This window comes from Zootoca vivipara, chromosome 6, assembly GCF_965207765.1.
Source record: "Zootoca vivipara chromosome 6, rZooViv2.hap1.1, whole genome shotgun sequence".
NCBI lineage: Eukaryota > Metazoa > Chordata > Lepidosauria > Squamata > Lacertidae > Zootoca > Zootoca vivipara.
Window position 1 is genome coordinate 51956080 of NC_142589.1, and position 20088 is coordinate 51976167.

Below are 20088 nucleotides of genomic sequence, written 5' to 3' on the forward strand. Positions count from 1 at the left end.
TCCTCCCCCTGCCCCCATTTTGCTATGTCAGGAGGAGAAGGGAGGCTTTTGAGGAGTGGCACAAAGCAAAGGTCCTTTGCAGGTGTGAGAGAAAGAAAGGGTGACTCCTGTGTTGAGTTGGGCCTTCCAACTCTACGATTAGGCGATGATTCTGAGATTCATTGGAGATTTTTAAACCGAGGTCGGAAGGCCATCTGCCAGCATGGGAGCCAACTCCTTGGGGCCCACAAAATTCTGCATGAAGGGGCACATTTCGGTCCCAGGGGCCAGGGCCATGCACACTGCATGGGACCCACGGCCCTGGGCTCACACGGTCGCGGGGCCACGTTGGCACTCCTGTATGCCTGGAATTATTTATCTGTACTTCCTGCACAGTAGGGGGTTGGACTGGATGACCTTTGGGGGTCCCTTCCAGCTGTGCAATTCAATGATTCTAAGAGTCTATGATAAGACCAACGTTCTGATGCCAAGGAAAGAGTTCCCTGCGGAGAAAGCTGCGGTCTCCAAAGCTGCAGGGCTTGTTCCAGGAAAGTGGCAACCCGAGGGCGGGAAAGGGTTAAGCCGGCTGCCTGGCGGCGGCTGGGCTCGCCCTCCGGGGGCTTGGGCGCTCGGCGGCGGCGCCCTGCCCTGCCTGCCTGCCTCCCTCCTCCTCCTGCTGCTTCTACTCGGCGGACGCGCCTTCGAGGCACCTGGACCAGCGTTCCGAGGCATCCCCAGCAGCAGCAGCAGCAGCCCGACTCTCCGCTCCGCCGGCCCCTCTCGTGGCCCGATCCCCCTCCGGGGGGCGCCGACCGCAGCCTCAGGATGCCCGAGTTCCCGGCCAAAGTCAGTACCCGGACCAGCACCCCCGCCGGGGCTCAGGGCGGTGGGCTGCTGCGCTCCTCCTCGGTGGACCTCGACTTCCTCCGCTCCCTCTTCGGGGTCCTGATGATCGTGGAAATCGTGAGTCGACCCCCCCCCCAAAAAAGCTCCTTCCTTTTCCCATCCTTCCTTCTCGATCCTGCGGCCGAGAGAGGCGTCTTCCGAGAAGAGGGTGTCTCTGAGCGCCTGCAGAGTGCCGTCCTCTCCCAGCGGCTCCGTAGCGGCCAGGCGCGTCAGGCTAGACTCCCTTTCCCTCGCTCGTTGGCGGGAGCGCGGTGGGGGGGGGCCGTCGGAACAGGGAGGGGGGTCCAAATCCGGCAGAACTGGCTCCCCACTTCTGAAAGGAGGGAAGTCATCTGATGATAACCCTTACCGTCGAAAGAGGGTTTCCAGAAGTCCAGATGAGCTACCCCACCGCACTATTATCAGGACGGGGCAGGGTGGGACCTTCCCTTAAGGCAGATCGCTTGTCTGTTTGTCCCCCCTGCAGCATAAGGGGTTGGGGAATTGGCGCTACCTTAGCGGCAGAGCAGCTGCTTGGCATGCAGAAGGTCCTCAGCAGCTACCTCGGAAGGTGGTGGGACTCTCCTTCCTAGGAGGTTTTTAAGCAGAGGTTGGATTCTTCGGCTGTGATGCATTGCTGGTGGTTGGACTAGATGACCCTTGGGGGGGGGAGTCCCTTCCATGTCCTATGATCTTGTGATTCCAAAGAAGGCTGGAAAAGACTCCTGGATGAAGCCCTCTTTCCAGGCAGAAGAGAAGCTGGGGGTTTGTGAGTTGACCCCAGGGCAGAAGAATCGTGGGCAGAGTGGAGGGATGCAGAATGAAGTCGGGCAGAGCAGCGTCAATTGCACCTGCTTGCTGCTTTGCTTTGCCCTCTTCTGCTTTGCACCAAGCAGCAAAGGGCTTGAAAACGGGGACTAGCACCTTGAGGTGGCTGTGCAGGGTGCCCCAGGGAGGTAGGACTGGTTCTTGCTCCAATGCAGATAATTTAACCTGCAAAAAATTGGAGGGTGAGTGGGTGTAATGGGCTTCCTCCACATCTTGGCTCTTGCTGTGAAAATACTTTGGGCCAGGAAAGCAAAGAGTGCTCCTACGTATGTACAGCATACCTTTTCGCCTGCGTAATTTTGGGCTACAGTGGGAGAACTGAATTCTGGAGCTACTGTATCTCCTGTGTAACAATAACAATCCTTGCCAAGTTCCCAGCCAAGAGAGAAGAGCTTTCCGCCCCGCATATACTAGTGTCATCTCAGACTTTTTGAATTCCAGGGAAGTTGGCTTTCCAAATGATTTCATTTTCTGGGATCCCTTCTTCCAATGCTAGCCATTGATTTCACAAGGGACTTTGCAGACATCTGCGCTCAGAGCTGTTGTGCACGCAGCTCTCTTGTTTGTGTGCAAACATTTCCAGATTGTGGCTCTAACCCAGCTCTTATGTTTATGTACAGAGGAATAGAGTAGAACATCTGTGATTCCTGTATTGCAGGGGGTTGGACTAGATGACCCTTGGGGTCCCTTCTAACTCTGCAGTTCTATGGTTCCATTGCCTCTGTTTTCTAGTTATTTACTGGGGTCTCTCCTTCTTTGTAAAGTGCTATGCACATGGGCGCTGTGTGTGTGTACTAATAAACCATCTCCAGCCTCTCCTAAAACCACACACAGAAGATTCATTAAAACAAGCACAGACTGTTGTTTGGGGGGCTGTGGGTGGGTCAAACAGTGATTTGGAATACCAGAGTTGGGTTGGGGAGGACAGGAGAGGCAACTTCTACATATTTTCAGGAGGCTTCTGGTTCTGACTGAGGGTTTATTCAATCCCCACCAAGTTTGCGTCCGGCTGTCCCACAGAGTACCCAAATGGGAATGACTCTAGAAGAGGGACAAACTTTTCCCCAAACTTGTGTCACAAGAGGCAACTCACCCCACACTCCAAAAATGTACAAAAGGTTTTTCTAACTGGTGTTGTCCAGATGTTTTGGACCAATATTTGCAGCCGTAGTAGACATGTAAGGCAAGAAGTATTTCTGAGCATGCATAAAATACCTTTTCCTTGTTATGGAACTTCTTTCTGGTGGATATCCGACAGGCTATGAAACTTTGGAAGACGTATTTTAATTGCAATCTGTCTTCTCAGAAGAATAACTGAATCCTGGCCACCATTTATCTGGGGACAGCACAATGGTATTTTAATGGGATTGTGTCATGGGTCATGGGCGTAGCCAGAATTTTTGTGGGGGGTGGGCAGAACCTTAGTTAGCTATGTTATTTTTATTGATTTAGGGAGGGCAGCTGCCCCTTCCTGACCCCTCTTGGCTACGCCCGTGTTAGGAATGTATTGCATATAATTTTTGTTTGTCTATTGCATTGAGGTTTTGTTTTATTTTTTTAGTATGAAGCAATTTAATAAATTTCCTAAATGAATAGAATGTCAGAGTTGCCATCCTAAGCATCTGGAGGGCACCAGGTTGGGGAAGGCTGTTGGGTAGAATTTGTCTCCCTTTCCCCAGCTTCACAGGGCACAGATGTGTCAGAAAAGGAGGGATTCATTGGGATGGTGGTTGTGGGGAAGCAGGCAGGCAGGAAACCCAGCCAGATGGGTGGGGTATAAATAATAAAATCATCAACAACACACACACATACACACAGCACAACACACCTCCAGTGCAGATCATGTAGGGTTTTCTACAGACAATTTACCCATCCATGTCTTGGAAGGTGATGAGGGTGGGGCAAAGCCTCTATTCATCGCCCTGACGCCCTCCCAAATAGCCTGAGAGCAAAGGACTTGGATAGGATGTTTTGGTGTGGTTTGTTTTTGCAAAAGGCAAGCATTAAAGAATTGTTTCTTCTGCCTCCTGTGGTTAAGGTGGTCCTGTACTGCCTCTGGACCCCCTAGCCTCATTCTCTTTTGAGGAACAGCGTGGCTGCTGGCTAAGATACAAGAAGTTCCTGCTATTTGTGCTCTCTCTGGGAACAATTGGAGACATTTTTGTCCCAGCTGGAGTATGTGTGATGTCAGTCTTTGTATTGTTTTAAAACCTACCTTTAATGGTTGGAGTTTTATATATTACTTTAAAACCTATTTTAGTTGTTTTCCTTGCATTATTTTAAATCGCCTTGAAATTTACATGAGAGGAGATTCACAAATTAGTTCTGGTGTGTGTGTGTGGGGGGGTGTAGACCAATATTTGCCAACCTGGTGCCCATCCAGATGTTTGGGAGCCAAACTCTCCTGGCTGGGGCTGATGGGGCCTGTGGCCCCAAAGGGATGGGGAGCATAGGTAGGCAAAGGTGGATGTAGAGAGAGTCGGCCTTAATGGGCTATTTTCACACTTTAGCCATGCAGTCATAGCAAAAGTCAGGGCGATAAAGGCTTTGTTCTTTCCTTTCCCCTCAATAAATTAACTATTGTCCACAGCTGGGTTGGTGAGTTGTAAAACATGCCTGTTGAGTTGGATTGCAGGGGTTCGACTAGATGGTCCTTTGGCTCCCTTCCAACTCTACAATTCTATGAATTTGACTACAGAATAGGAGTGTGTTCATTTCTTCCAGGCTGCTAAAAGGTGCGATCATATGTGTGCACCCAAGGTTCACTTGATTTCAGCATAGAGGCATCTACCTCTTAAGTGGAAAAAGGCAGTTGCCTGGTGTAAAGGTCTCTTCAGAAGCGGAGGAAAATCATGAAATCATAGAACTGTAATACTGGAAGGGACCCCAAGGGCCATCAAGTCCAACATCCTGCAGTGCAGGAATCACAGCTCAATAATCCCTGACAGATGGCCACCCAACCTTTGCTTAAAACCCTCCCGTGAAGGAGAGTCTACCACCTTTCATGGAAGTCTGTTCCACTGTCAAATGGCTCTTACAGTCAGAAAGGTCTTCCTAATGCTGTTTCAGAACCTCCTTTCTTGTAATTATCACAACCTACAGAATTAACACCAAGCCAAGCCCAGTGGTGGCTAAGGTGAGGCAAAGGATGGGAGGACAACAGTAGGTGGCGCCAGAGCTAGTAAGTAGTGGAGCCAACAAATTCCGGTTTGGTCTCTGCCGCCTCCCTGTTGAATTTGTTAATGGCAGTACTGAATCAGAGGAGGAGGAAGCTGACGCCTTATACCGCCCCCTGGGCTGTTTGTAATCCATCTTGCTCTTCCTCCTCCTGCTGCGCTAACTAGAGCTGAGCCATGGTTTGGCTTAGCATTGTGTCCAAACCCAGGCTGGTGTTTTGCTGTCTCTGCATACAAGCCATGACCTGTGGGGAAGTTTTCTTCTTGGCTTGTTGCTTGTGGTTTGGCTGGGGGAGATGAACCATGAACCAGGGTTGGGATGTAATGCTAAACCATGGTGCAACGGCGGGGGTGGAGTGGGGGTAATGAAGCAGCCATGATTTTTGCTAAGTCCCCACACTCCTGTGTTCTCACGCTTAGCCATTGTTCAGCTTCATATTGTTTGCAAATTGGGCCCAGTTCAATCACTGCAAATGTGCAATATCTGTACGGTTATGTAATTCCACGCTCTGGACTTCATGATCCTATTGGAGTGGGAGGTGCTTTAGATGGTGGTGTGTGTTGTGCCACATTCTTGAAATAAGTGGAGCATCTGCTCTTCTGCATTTGCCCCGCCTCCCTTGCTTGATATGCTGACTTGGGCCCCAGACCTCTGCCCCCAAGTCCTGCCCTGGTGGCACCACCACAGAAGCTTGGGGACAGACAAAAGAACTTTTGTGATAATGCCTGTGGATGAGTTTCTGACTTGGCAACCCACCTGCTGCTGCAGCAGCAGTCTGAGGTCAGTGCTCTGCAGAAAGAAGCACGGGCTGGGCTAATGAGGAGTTTGAGCAGACAGAGAAGAACAGTTTCTGACCAGAGCTGAAACTGCGGGTGCAGTTTCATAAGGCTCCCTGAGTAGCTCATTAAGGATCTTCTGCCTGTTCTATTCCACCACCCCCCACCCCCAATATTTTACTGAACTTTTTATGTGAAAAAAAAAATACAGGTTAGATCAGGTGTGAACCAAAAGCGTCTGCTTTCGGCTTTACATATTAAGAATGAATAAAGCTGGGTGCCACCTCCAATCTCTGCTGAGCAACAGCACGTTTCCCAGGGTTCCAGGATTAGTACTTCTTTGGAGAAATGACATGGCAGAGATTGCCATAGCTTTAAGAAATATGGTTTATTCACATCTTTACATCTTCAGCTTACATGGAGGGAATCCAGAACTTAAAGCATGGTCATTTCAAGATGGGCTTGTCCCTCACAGCAGTGCAACCCTGGAGTCAAACCCAGCCGGCCTTCAGCCAGCCTCTCCCTTTCCCCCCCCAGCAGACCTTGCCTAAGACACTCTTTTCCTGTCACTTTCTACCCAATAGCCCTGGCAACCTTCTGTCTGCCCAGCAGGAGTGGCAACGTGGCCTTGCGATTGTGGGTGTCCAGGGCTGTGGGTGCCATGCGGTGTGCATGGCCCTGGCACTGAAATTTGCGAGTACCCGGCAGCTAGGAGAATTTGGTGGGTGCTCGGACACCCAGGGCCCCAGGAAGTTGGCACTAATGCTGCCCAGTCCCAGAATTCCTCTTAGATGGGGTGTCAGCACCTATTGTCATGTTAATGCCTCTATCCCAGGTGAGGCTATGGCTTGGAAAGGAAACGTAGCCTGTATTTTTCCATGGGCCCTGAAATCTTCCCTTCAATACTCTGAATAAGCACCCGACTGCCACACCTCAGCTAGCAGCCCAACAATTTTGCGTCTGGTCCCAGCTGTTGGGCTTCGGGGTCCTAGTGAAGAATAAGGTAGATCTGGCAAGGTGAAAGTCGGTCTGCTCCTATTGAGGAGGATACTTCTTCTGACTTCATGCTTCCTCAAAAAATACCACCTGGATTGGCCCTTAGAGGCATGTGGGGGGAGGAGTAGGGCTCTGGGGTGAGTTTGTGTCCCTTCAAATGCCCCTTGCATTATCTCCTAATGGGAGCTTCAACTGTTGTTCTTTCGTGTTTACCTTTGCTGCTGCCTCTTCCTCCCAGGAACTCAGGAGAGTGCATGTGGCTGTTTCTCTTATCCCCATTTTATTTTCACGATAATTCTGGGTTCCGGTTTCCGCCGGCAGGAATGGCGGACCTGTTTTCCATCCCTCTGACCTTCGTAAGGAATTTGGCGGTTGCTAGGGGAGTAAATGGCAACCCCCTACCCTCTCCGGGGGTTACGGAGAGGGGCCGCTGGCCCGCGATGCCCCCAGACCCACTCCGACTGTTTATGGAGTGGGGGGAGCTTGGGCTGAAAAGCACTTACGAGGGCCAGGACTCCCGGACGCTAATCTGCATGGCGGGGATTTCCATGGTTAAAGAAGATAATTAGGCTTAAATCTATGGACATACTTCAGAAGGAGGGGAAGAAGCGCTGTTTACTGCTGAGAAATCTATGCTGCTGAGGGAGAGGAGTTAAAGGCTGTATATCATCTGGAAGAAGGATTGATGGGGACGGAGCGATAAGGGAATGGAGTTTTATTTTTCTTCATATGAGTTACTTCGTACCTTCCCAGACGCGATGTCCTGGCTTGTTTGGAGTGAAAGAGAAGCAAAAGACTGTGTGAGTTGAACTTTATAAACTGTTGTTACTGAGCATATTTTTTAAAGATGTGGAGTTGCCGATGAGAAAAGCCCCCCCCCTAGTCGGACGGAAGGAGTCCTGGACGCGTCCGGAGGATTTATGAGCTGTGACGCACTTTGAATTGGAGCAGCGACCTGAAGCTAAGTTCAGCTATAGGGCAAGGAGATCCATTAATTTACCAAGAGTTTATGGTTTGATGTTTGGGTCTTCTGCCTGGAAAAGCTGTAAATTTTATAAAGATCGTTAATCTTCATGGCTATGAGAGAAAACGAAAGTGATTTGAGCTTTTTAAGATGGCGCTGCTTCGACGCAACAGGGAGCTCCAGACTAAGAAGATTTATGGGGAGGCTGGACTGATTAACCCACACAGGAGAAAGAACATTTGTGAAACCTCGTTTGATATTTATCTCAGCAGCTGGGAAACAATCGGTTGAAAGTGGAAAACATCTATGTGACTGTAAGGGGAAGATCTGGATTATTATGAACTTGGAGGACGATTTGAACTTTAGAAAAAAGACGGCAGTGGACGGTTGCGAGGAATCCCCAATTTCTTGAAGCATGGGAACCCAAATAAAAAATTCTTTAGACGATTTGGCATAACATTCGGTTTGATTGATATATATATGTGTATAATTTGAAATAATGAATGTGATATAATTGGTTTTAATTGGAAAATTAATAAAATATATTTAAAAAAAATATTTTCACGATAATTCTGTGGGGTTAAGGAGAGAGAGAGAGAGAGAGAGAGAGAGAGAGAGAGAGAGAGAGAGAGAGAGAGAGAGAGAGAGAGAGAGAGAGAGACCAAAGACTGACAAACTATCTCAAGAAGTGTGATGAAGTGTGCATGCACACGAAAGCTCATACCAAAATAAAAACTTAGTTGGTCTTTAAAGTGCTACTGAAGGAATTTTTTAATTTTATCTCAAGAAGGTGAGCCTTCATAGTTGAGTGGGGATTTGGTCTCTCAGATTTCTCTGAGCATATTCCACAATATCGCATTTTGTTTTAAGCATGTGCGTGCAATGTGTATGGTAAAAACACAACTCCAAGGGGTTCATAACACGTTTTTCAGCTTAGGTTTGCTGTGGCTGCACACCAGAGAGGCAGGCTCCATTATCCTGCCCTGTCCTTAATTTGTATTGTTACATGCACCCCACTCCCCAAGTAATGGGAGACTTCAGAGGTGCCAGCGCACACCTGTGACTTCCCAGCTTCAGACAAGACTAGAAAAGACTGACCTGCTCTTCTCCTACCCCCAGAATGACATTGCCTACAATCAGGTGAAGGAGGAAAGTCTGGCCCCTTCTTCTGGAAGCATCACTAGCCAGTAATTTCTATGACAACACACCTGTCCTGGGCCAATTCTTTAGTCATGTAAAAAGATGCTTAATGGACTTGGCTTGGGCCACTTAACAAACTGGTCTGACTCGTTCCTTCTATGTTTGGGGGTGAAATCCAAAGATGACATCCATGCCAGCACCCCAATTCTATCATGCTATATATTGCTAAGCTGCTCTCATTTCCCTCCTCCTCCTGAGCAGTTTCTGGGCGCTTTAATAGTTAAGTGCTTTTTATAGTTAATAAGAGTGCCTTTTTATGTGGCCCCAAACCGACTGCCTGAGACAGTTGCCTCACTCTGCTCAATGGTAGGACCAGCTCTGCATGGCACAGAACAGCAAACAGTGACATGGCAAAGGTGGGGGGAAACAGCTGGGATTCACCAATCTCTGCCCGAAGTGACAGTTGCAAAAATATTCAAATCCCAAAGCCCTCCCCAACTGACCACACACCCCAGAGCTATCCTCCTCTGCACAATGAAAATAGCTGGTATTAGCTGCCCTGCCCACAATTCGTTTGCTTTTTGTTTTGCTTTTTGCTTCTTTGGAATGTATCCATGAAGGAAACAAAGGGAGCTGGATCAGTAGTAGGCAGGAGGGGGTGGGGGTGGGGAAGGAGGCAATGAATGCCTGAGGATGGAAATGTTCTGTGACACTTCCCCAATGCCATTGCATTATTGCCCTCTGGACAAAAAACAGGCAAGCCAGAACATATGTGGTATAAAAAGTTAGAGGGTTTCAGGGCCATGCACTAACTGGACATGCAGTACATCTGCCCCCAAACTTTTCCATATGTAAAAACTATTGAAAACCTATGACCACCCTGATAGTATTATGGGTATGAATCTTCATAGAATCATAATTGTGAGGGACCCCCTGGATAACCTAGCCCAACACCCTGAGTTGCAGGAATCACTGCTCAAGAGTCCCTGACAAATGGTTATCCAATTTCTGTTCAAAAACCTCCCGGGAAGGGAGAGTCCACCACCTTCCAAGGGAGTCTGCTCCACTGTCAAATGGCTTTTATTGTCAGAAGGTTCTTCCTAATGTTTAGTTAGAATCTTCTTTCTTGTTACTCGAATCCATCAGTTCAGGTCCTCCCCTCAGGAGTGGAAAACAAGCTTGCACCATCTACTGGGGACAGCTCCTCAGATATTTGAAGATGGCTATCATTTCTCCCATCTGTCTCCTCTTCTCCAGGCTGAACATTCCCAAGTCCTTAAACTGTTCCTCATAAGACTTGATTTCCAGAACCTGTATCATCTTGGTCACCCTTCTCTGCACACACTGCAGCTTGTCAATAGTCTTCTTAAACCATGGAGTCCACAAATGGACACAGGACTGACCAAGGGTCTGGCTAAGGCTGAATAGAGTGGTACTATTACATGCTTCCCTTGATCTGGACACTAGACTTCTGTTGATGCAGCTTATAATTGCATTAGCTTTTACTGCTGCTGCACTGTGCTTGTAGATATGATGCACACAATGGAGGAGGATGCCTGAGGGGTCTCCAAGCCCAGCTGCCTCTGGTAACCATCCCACCTGCAAGGCTGTGAGAGACCAGTTACTTTCCTACTTGTTTTTAAACCAGGGCCGAACAGGGCTTTGTCCAACCAGAGATGGGGGAGAAAGTTGATTGTGTTGTTGTTTAAAGGCAGACTTGCCTACTTTTTTACTTTTCAAAACAAAGTGTGAACTAAAATAGTCATCCTTTGAAATGTACACTTCTCTGAATTTTGAAGTGTAATTTCTCCAGCCGTTTAATGTGCACAAACATGCATGTATTAAAAACCAGATTTTATTATGAGAAATTGCTTTGCAAATACATTAGGATAAATTTGCACTAGGCTGTTGATGAATTTTCACGAGGACTTTCATCCTGTCTTTTAATTTTTTTTACAAACTGATATGGACATACAGAGAATGTAAACTTCAGATTGAACAAAGAAGAGAGAAGCTGAGAGAAACCAAAGTTGATGTATTGGCCCATCCCTATCCCACCCCGCCGTCCTCTCCTCCACACTTCGGTTTGCAGTCAGTCTGATGTGGGTCCTACAGAGTGCAGGGTGCCCGGGTGCCCTGCCAGTGCCAGCCTTTCAATAGCCTTTAGTGCTGGATCGTGCATGGCTGCGCTTGATGCCCCAAGGAATGGGCAATCTGATAACGATCAAGCTGGATTTGAAAATAGCTTTATCTTTTTGCTAAAGTTAATATAGCAGGACTAATGACAGAAGTCAGGCTGCTGCAGGAAGTTGGCTGCCACGGGAATATCTCCTTTCTCCTCCCTCCTCAAAATCAGAACCCCCTTCCCCTCACTTGCCATGAATTACATGCCAAATTTGTGGCTGGCCACCTCTAGTAAAGCTCAGTGCAGAATTTCAACTGTGTGTTTGGCCTCCTGTACCAACCACAACATTATCAATAGTCCCACCCCCCTTAATACCGGTAGCTATTGTGGAGGCAGGGAAGCAGAGGCTTGAAAGAGAAGGCTTTGTCCAGATCGAAGCAACAGGAGAGAGCCAGAGTGTTTGTGCCAGAGACAATGTCTCTTTGGCCACATAGTGCCTCTTTCATGGCCACCAGCAATGAAAGACTTTTGTGGAGTCACCGGCGGTAAATCAAGCCCCTGGCCAGCTCCTTTAACTGCACCATTCATTCTCCTCCTCCTCTACCTCCTCCCTATCAGAGGGATATGAAAACTTTGAAGATGGTGTGAAGTGTCCTCATCCTTAACCTGATGTCTCCACTTTCTAAGCCACCGTTTTACACTTGCCTCCAGCTGGTGAACTCAGGGTTCTCTGTGGGGGTGCAGAAACCAACCAGTCCCATAGAATCATAGAGTTGGAAGAGACCTCAAGGGCCATCCAGTCCAACCCCCTGCTGAGCAGGAAACACCATCAAAGCATTCCTGACAGATGGCTGTCAAGCCTCCGCTTAAAGACCTCCAAAGAAGGAGACTCCACCACACTCCTTGGCAGCAAATTCCACTGTTGAACAGCTCTTACTGTCAGGAAGTTCTTCCTAATGTTTAGGTGGAATCTTCTTTCTTGTAGTTTGAATCCATTGAATCTAACCTTTCTCCCTCCTCTATATGACATCCTTTTATATATTTGCACATGGCTATCATATCACCTCTTAACCTTCTATTCTCCAGGCTAAACATACCCAGCTCCCTAAGCTATTCCTCATAAGACATCGTTTCCAGGCCTTTGACCATTTTGGTTGCCCTCCTCTGGACACGTTCCAGCTTGTCAGTATCCTTCTTGAACTGTGGTGCCCAGAACTGGACACAGTACTCCAGGTGAGGTCTGACCAGAGCAGAATACAGTGGTACTATTACTTCCCTTGATCTAGATGCTATACTCCTATTGATGCAGCCCAGAATTGCATTGGCTATTTTAACTGCTACATCACACTGCTGTCCCTACAAGCTGGGAGTCTGCGCAGTCGTTTTGGACTTTTCAATCTTATTTATGGCAACGTTTTCAATGTGCATCTTTGCTGCTTGTTTTTGAATTTTTCCTATGGTTGCGAGTGTGTTGTGGGCAGAAAATTGGAGTATACATTGTTTGTTTGCTTGCTTGCTTGTTTACTCTCCAGCAGCCAAGGAACTAGATGACTTAGCCAAAGCAGCAACAGGAGCAGACAGGAGCTGTGCCCCACTAGGCCCGAGAGACAGGAAAGAGACAATGGGCAACCAGCCTCTAGGGAGGTATAATGTTGCTTCCAGTGACTGAGCAGAAGCCAAGAGTGTGCCTATGTAACCATGGACACAGACACCATGAGGCGGTTTGCAGGCGCCTGGAGTACATTGCATTGGCGCTTGAGAGAGAATGAAGAGCTTACGCCAAAGTTGCCAGGTGCCTTTATTCTGCACATCTGTGTCACTAGGAATAAATTCAGTGGAACTGTGTGCCACAGTGAAATGTACCATATTGCGGCAATGCCTGTTTGCCCTGGGAGTGAAGTAGTGTGGTGGGGTTGCAGCTTACCTACTGCCTCTTTTAGATGACATGCACCACAGTTTAAGAAGGGTATTGACAAGGTGAAAGGTGGGCAGAGGGCGATGACTAGGATGAGCAAGAGTCTGGAAACCAAGCCTTATTTATGAGGAATGGTTGAGGGAGTTGGGCCTGGAGGAGACGGAGAGATGAAATGATGGCTCTCTGCAAATATCTAAAGGGCCGTCACATGGAATATGGAGCAAGTTTGTTTTCTGCTGCTCCCGAAGGTAGAACCCGAACTGAGGAATTCAAACGACAAGAAAGGAGATCAGGAGGAACTTTCTGTCCAGCAGTGGAATGGACTCCCTCAGAAGCTGGCAGACTCTCTTTCACTGGTGGTTTTTAAGCAGAGCTTGGATGGTCATCTGTCATGGATGCTTTAGCTGTGATTCCTGCATTGCAGGGGGTTGGACTAGATGACCCATGTGGACCTTCCAGCTCCGACTCTGCAAAATATCCTTCACTAGCAAAAGTTGTCAATGCCCTTTTTTTCTGTTGTGCAGGTGCTGGGATGCCTGGTGTGGGCCCTCATTGCAGATACATATTACCAACCGTACCCTTCCTACGGGTGGGTCATGTTTGTCGCCATCTTCTTCTGGCTGGTGACAGTCATCCTTTTTGGGATGTACCTCTTCCAACTTCAGGTGAAGCTCTACATGATTCCTTGGCCTATTGTGGTGAGTATACCCAATTCCCTTCCTCAGCCTGGGGGCCTTCAGTTCTTTTGGACTACAGCTCCCAGGTGCTCTGGCATACCCTACCCCAAGCCCTCTCCCCCACCCCCTGTCCTCCAGATGGTTTGGGCTACAGTTTTCAGCTGTGCCTGCCTGAGGGCTGATCGGAACTGTAGATCAAACCACCAGGAGGGCAGTGGGGGTGGCAGGAAGTCTGGCCTTTCCTGTTAAGTTTTGGAAGCCTAACTACCTCCCTATTTATCAATTTATTTATTTTTAATGTATACACTGCTGCATCATCATCATTATTTTTTTTAAAAAAATCAAAGCAGTTTGCAACAATATATAGGCGACTCTCCCATAGCTGTCAAGTTGTCCCTTTTCTCACAAGGAAGCCTATTCAGCATAAGGGAATTTCCCTTTAAAAAAGGGAGAACTTGACAGCTATGGACTCTCTGTTTGTGCACATTTGGCTCATGCGCAACCGTGTGTACCCAAGGCGCCAGGAAATCAATTGATCAAAACTGCAGAAAGCTGTGTAAAGGGCAAAAATGGCTTTGTAAATTGACACAAGGGCTTAAAACCTGGCTCAGTAGTAGACAATGCAACTGTCTTAACCAGGGTGTCACATGTTGGCAGCTATGTGCCCCCATCAGTAGTCTGGCTGCGACATGCTGCCCCAGTTGGAGCTTTCGGGCAAGGCCCAGGGCAGCCCCCCATAGAGTGCATCGCAGTAAACCAGCCTCAAGGTTCCCAACAAATGAACTTTAGGGAGCACATACTTTAGAGAGCAGCCATTGCGCCTCTCTTCTGCTGTTAATGCCTGATTGTAATTCGTGCATTTGTAAGGCATATAAGCCTTTTTGCTCAGGATAGGTTCTGATGTTCACCAGCTGGTCTAGTAGAATTAAACAATAGGTGTATTTCACCTTGTGTTTAAATAGAAGTATTGTGGGTTGTTGTTGTTGTTTTAACAAAATGTAAAATGGGCCTTAAGGAGGTGGTGCAGAATTTGCAGCATTCTAACAGAAGCAGGTGAAGATTGCCCCTGGCACCAGGGGCTTCAGCTTAGTTGAGTCCTGCAGGAAACAGTTAACAGTCTCCATTTCTGCAGCAGTTCAGCAAGTCCCTTCTCTTCTGTGGAACAGCAAAGTGCCACCTCCCCATTCTGCCAGTCCAGAAGGCAGAGACAGGAAAAGAACAGTGCCCTCATTGTTACACTTTCATAACCAGTATGACTAGAATTCCTACAGCCATCTAAGCAGAAACTGTTGCCAAAATTCCAAAACTGAATGGGCGACTCTTGCAGTTGGTCCTGTGCAGATCAGCGAAGTGCGCACTTGTTTTGGCCTAGTCCAAGGGACCTTTATCAATCAGGAAAAGGTCCACCGAAGGGTCCCTCCACACAGCTCACTTAGAGAATTGCATGTGCTTTTTTCATCTAAGATGAAGCCAAACATAAATATTAAGGCTGGTGCAACATGTTGACTGCTTCTATCTTCACAGTTTGAATGGTGCATACCAGCAAATTGGAGGCTACACTTGCTTGTCTGCCAATGCTTCAAGTGGACTGCTTGTCTTTTCTAAAATTAATTTTAATTGTTGTTGTTTGGTTGTTTAGTCATGTTTGACTCTTCATTACCCATGGACCAGAGCATGCCAGGCACTCCTGTCTTCCACTGCCTTTGGTCAGACTCATGTTGGTAGTTTTGAGAACACTGTCCAACCATCTCGTCCTCTGTCGTCCCCTTTTCCTTGTGCCCTCCATCTTTCCCAACATCAGGGTCTTTTCCAGGGAGTCTTCTCTTCTCATGAGGTGGCCAAAGTATTGGAGCCTCAGCTTCAGGATCTGTCCTTCCAGTGAGCACTCAGGGCTGATCTCCTTCAGATTGGATAGGTTTGATCTTCTTGCAGTCCATGGGACTCTCAAGAGTCTCCTCCAGCACCATAATTACCATGGTTTTAAAAAACAATTATTCACCTTATTTTTTAAAAGAGGAAAGTTGATTTGTTTGTTTGTTTTTAAATACAGAACTGTGCAGGGGCATGTGCATTGGTGAGGTCACAGGCACTAGCCATTCCGTACTGATGACATTTGATTTCTGCTGCAAAGTTGCATAACCAGAGGATTTCCCCCCCTAGAGCTTGAAAAAAATGTATGATTGCTGTACAGGGGAGAGGCTATAGCTCATTGGTCAAACACATACATTGCATGCAGGAGACCCAGGTTCAATTTCCATTTTCACATAAAAGAATCAAGTAGCTGGTGATGGAGAAAAGTCTCTACCTGATCCTGTGGAAAGCTGCTGCCATTCAAAGTAAAGATTAATGGTCTAGATCAGGCATCCCCAAACTGCGGCCCTCCAGATGTTTTGGCCTACAACTCCCATGATCCCGAGCTAACAGGACCAGTGGTCAGGGAATATGGGAATTGTAGTCCAAAACATCTGGAGGGCCAAAGTTTGGGGATGCCTGGTCTAGATGGACCAATAGTCTTGCTCCAAGTTTGTAACCAAACATAGTAAAGCTTCTTCCAACCCATAACTAAAATTATTACATCTGTCTTTACCCAATAGATATTACATCTGTCTTCTTCACCCAATAAACACTAATATTTGCCTAGTCTTATATATCTGAATCAGAACAATCCTCAGAATCCTTTTCACTAGGATAAGCAAAACTATTGTATCCAATCTCTGAGGATTTGTATCCTAGAATTTTCACCAGTGTGCCAGTTTGTTTGCATTCTCCTTGAACACAGGGTGCTTACAAGTAAAATCTCTTCATTCCTGGAGGAACACTGAGGGCAGTGCCATGGCAGCAAACTCATGCACCTGGCTGCTTAGGAGGAAGATGGGTGTGGGAGAGGTGATTGGAAACGCATGCCCTTTTTCATCTCCAGGAACAACCTCTTGCGGGGGAGAAAATGGGCATCTTATTGGCTAACACCTGTGAGATCATACAGACTTCTCAGTTCCTGCAGCAGCTTTGCAACTTATTTAAAATGTTCGTGCGGAGGTTTTTTTTTTTGTAAGATAAAAGGGAAAAGCACACATTATAAAGATGCAGTCAGTCCCCACCTGAAGCATGAGGGCGAGAAGCAAGAGCAAGATCCAGCTCGCATGCATAAGGCAGGTCATGGCATCCAGGTCACCTGCAATTGAACAATCTGCAGTGAGAATTGTCATGAATGTTAGAAACATAGGGAGATGCTTTTCATAGAGTGGCAGTCCTTCCCCAGTGTTCTGTTGGTCTTCACCTTTAAACACTCCTCTTTTTCTTCCAGCTAGTGGTATTCAATGTTGCTGCGTCTGTCTTGTACGCAACAGCTTTCATCACAAGCGCTGCTTCTGTTGAGCCGTACTCCTGGCCGCACTCACCAGACTACAACAGAAGAGCCTCTGCGTCGGTGAGTTAACCCTTTGCACTTGTCTCTCTTGTTGCGCTTGTTGCCAGGGGTGGTGGGAGGCGCAGGGGGAAGAAATGGCATCATCTGAAATACGCAGTTTGCTGAATTTTGCCATGCAGTTCTCCAGCGAAGCTGAGTGCACAGAAATGCAAAGGGTGCCTAAGAGTGCACACATTAGTGAAAACAACATACAAAAATGCTTTGGGGAAAACTGCTTTGCCAAAAATATGGAATTGCATAGAAAAAGTTGCACTAAAATGTTGATGAATTTTCATGAGCACTTTTTTTTAAAAAAAAATACATTTGTGTTGGAATGTGGAGAACTGAACAAGGGGGAAAGTGAAAAACTGAGAAAACCCAAATTTGATGGCTTCACCCATCCCTGCCCATCAGAATAGGACTCTGAGTCCACCCTTTCTTCTGCCATACCTGCTTGGCAGGGGGTTGGACTGGATGGCCCTTGTGGTCTCTTCCAATTCTACGATTCTATACCTACATGGTTTGATGACCCCGATTGCCCCCACAGTACTCAGCCCCCCACCCCCTCCAATGCCATCTGTAAATATGTGGTGCTAGCACATCATTTTGTGTACTCATCCAGAGCTTGCAGTGCCAGCAATGAGGTAACGTTCAGTAACTGGGAATCCAGCTGAAGCTACATTATGTGTTCTGTCCTCCTCCCTGCAGTAACTCAGCTTCTTAGTCCAGTGCCAGCCACCAGCATGGTGGGTGATGTGTAATGCTGTGTTAACCAGTTTGAGCTAGACAAGGGCATGCTGGCACACCGCCCTCAATTTCCAGGTTATCATTTTCGTACTATGCTTTTACTGAAATCCACTGCGGGCTGAAATGGACATATTTATGTTAAATCCATTTAGGACTGAGGTTTTAACAGTTCAGAGGGAGATCCTTCTTTGCATCTCACTTGTAAGAACTCAAGGCAGTGGGGTTCTTGAATGTTGGTTGGAAGCTACTTTTTCTTATGTTATTAACAGCCACCAGAGTGGATGTTTTGAAAGGCTTCAGTGCTGAAACTTGGCTCCTGCATTTGGCCTCTGTCCATATGATCCAATAAATGCCCAGCAGATTTGTGCACAAGACCAGTTTCCATCTCCCCCCCCCCTTTAAAATTGCTACTCTAGCTACCAGCATGGCAGAAGAGGCAAGCTACTTTTAATTGAGATTTTAAGCAGAAAAGTTGATTGTCTCTACTGCAGGCAGTGGAGATATTCACAGAAAATGTTGGGTTCATCAGCTTTTTTATTCCTCTTCAGCCAAAAAGGCTCCCAGAGGCTTATATAAACTCAGTAGAAACCACCACTGCAATCTTTGCCTGCACATTTACAATCTAATCATCATACGATGACTTGGGACCCAGGATGGACCTACAGCTCACTCACCTAAGCTCCTGGGACATTAATGCCCCCATCTCCTGTCTTTTGCAGTTTTTTGCTTGCCTGGTGATGATTGGCTACGGGGTCAGTGCCTGCCTCAGCATTCGAGCCTGGAGGGGATATGGGAGTAACGCAGCAACCAGCCAAGCAACAATTTCTAATCACGCCTGAAGACTGTGGGCCATTTTTAATCAACACAACTTGACTGGGTGACAGTGGCTACTGGGGCCTTTGGGTGTTTGGTGTCTTCCCTCTGCCCCTTTCCCTTCCAGACCTAGTACTCTGAACGCTATTCCCGGTCACAGCTTTAGCATGGCCTATGCCGAGTATGCTGTATGTGTTTTTAACACCATCTATAGCTGGTTAAAGCACCCCACCCCATACTTTGCACTAATTAGTATCCTCAGTCTGGTCAAGGGCCAGCTCAATCATGGAGATAAAGGACCTTGCAAAGCCAGCAAGAGACAACCCAAGGGCTGGTTCGTTCTCTCTCACTCACACACACACACACACACACACACACGACTAGTGATTCAACATAGGTAACGCCCCATTTAGTAACCTCAGCATCTCATGCCACTTTTGACCCAAAGCCTTTTGGTGGAGGAGGTTCACATATTTCTGCAGAGACTGCCCTGTACAAACAGTAATCGAGTGGTCGAAATTAAGTGGGAATCTCCCTTTCCATACCTTGGCAGCATGTGATCTTATTGCTAAAGGCCACTGCATGTGGTGACCATCCAAAGTTGCAGGGTCAGATTTGTGCATTCCACAACCCTGGTGCGCACAAGTATTTGCCGTCACTTGATGACCGGCAGCTGAATGTGTCAGCTGACTACACTGAGCAAGCATCAGGTTCAAAGGGACATCAAAGTGCTCTGAAGTGGGAAGATGGTCCACTGAGCCACACAGTCATCAAGGGATGGACACGCTCCTGTGAAGCAGCCCAGAGGATGCCCATCTCCAGGGACGGCCAAGCCAGCACGTCTCACCAAAAACTAAACCCACTAAAAAGCACACCCAGCAGCCTCCCTTTATACCAGCCACTTGCAGCCATTATGTAAATAATGTATAATTATTAACCCAGTGTGTTCCATAGTAGCAAGGATGCTTCTGGTACAAGACCACAGGTATTTTATTATTTCTAAAAAAAAGTTTTGTTTTAAATAAAGTAAATAAATCTTTCACCTTTGTCAAATGAGGGCTTTCCAGCACTGAATTTGCTTGGAGAGGCACCTAATTTGCTTCCTTCAGTAGTACAAGTTCATAGGGAATGCCTCTGCCTGTCCTTACTTGTTAAACACTTTTAACTTCCACACCAAGCTGTCAGTGCTCTGCAATAGGCACCAGGGCATCATCCTAACTGTTTCATGAGTTCAGAGTTATGATCATGCCCTCTTGCTTCTCCTTCCTTCACCTTACCCTTTAAGAAAATGACAAGAGCCATTTCCAACGTCTACTGGAAGCAAAGAAGGGACAGGATGACTGCACCTTTGATAGCTGCGGAGAAAGGGGCATTTCACCATGGACAGCTTTGCTCTCCCCTGCAGCTACAGCTACACCTACCACCATTCCTTCTGCCTTTGTTTTTACAGTTGAGTAGCTAGAAGGTTTTATTTAAAAAATGGGAGAGTAGCTGCTACTTAAATCTCTGTCCTCCCTTCCACCCAGACAAGTCTGAGCAGTTATCTGAAAAGTGACCAGGGGAACAGTCAAAAGGTGCAGTTACTTTGGAATCTAAACAAAATATATATACGCACAAAACCAGGTGTGCAATTTTGCTAAGGGTAATTAAATGTTACATT

At 47.2% G+C, this 20088-nt stretch overlaps 1 protein-coding gene across 1 annotated transcript; it reads left to right on the forward strand.

Moving 5' to 3' along the window:
• Positions 1-480: 480 nt before the first annotated feature.
• On the forward strand, positions 481-19468 carry PLLP (plasmolipin). Its single transcript, XM_035117529.3, has 4 exons — positions 481-942; positions 13310-13483; positions 16767-16889; positions 18335-19468. The coding sequence occupies exons 1-4, from the start codon at positions 805-807 to the stop codon at positions 18452-18454; spliced, it is 555 nt and encodes a 184-aa protein (XP_034973420.1). The 5' UTR covers positions 481-804; the 3' UTR covers positions 18455-19468.
• Positions 19469-20088: the final 620 nt, after the last annotated feature.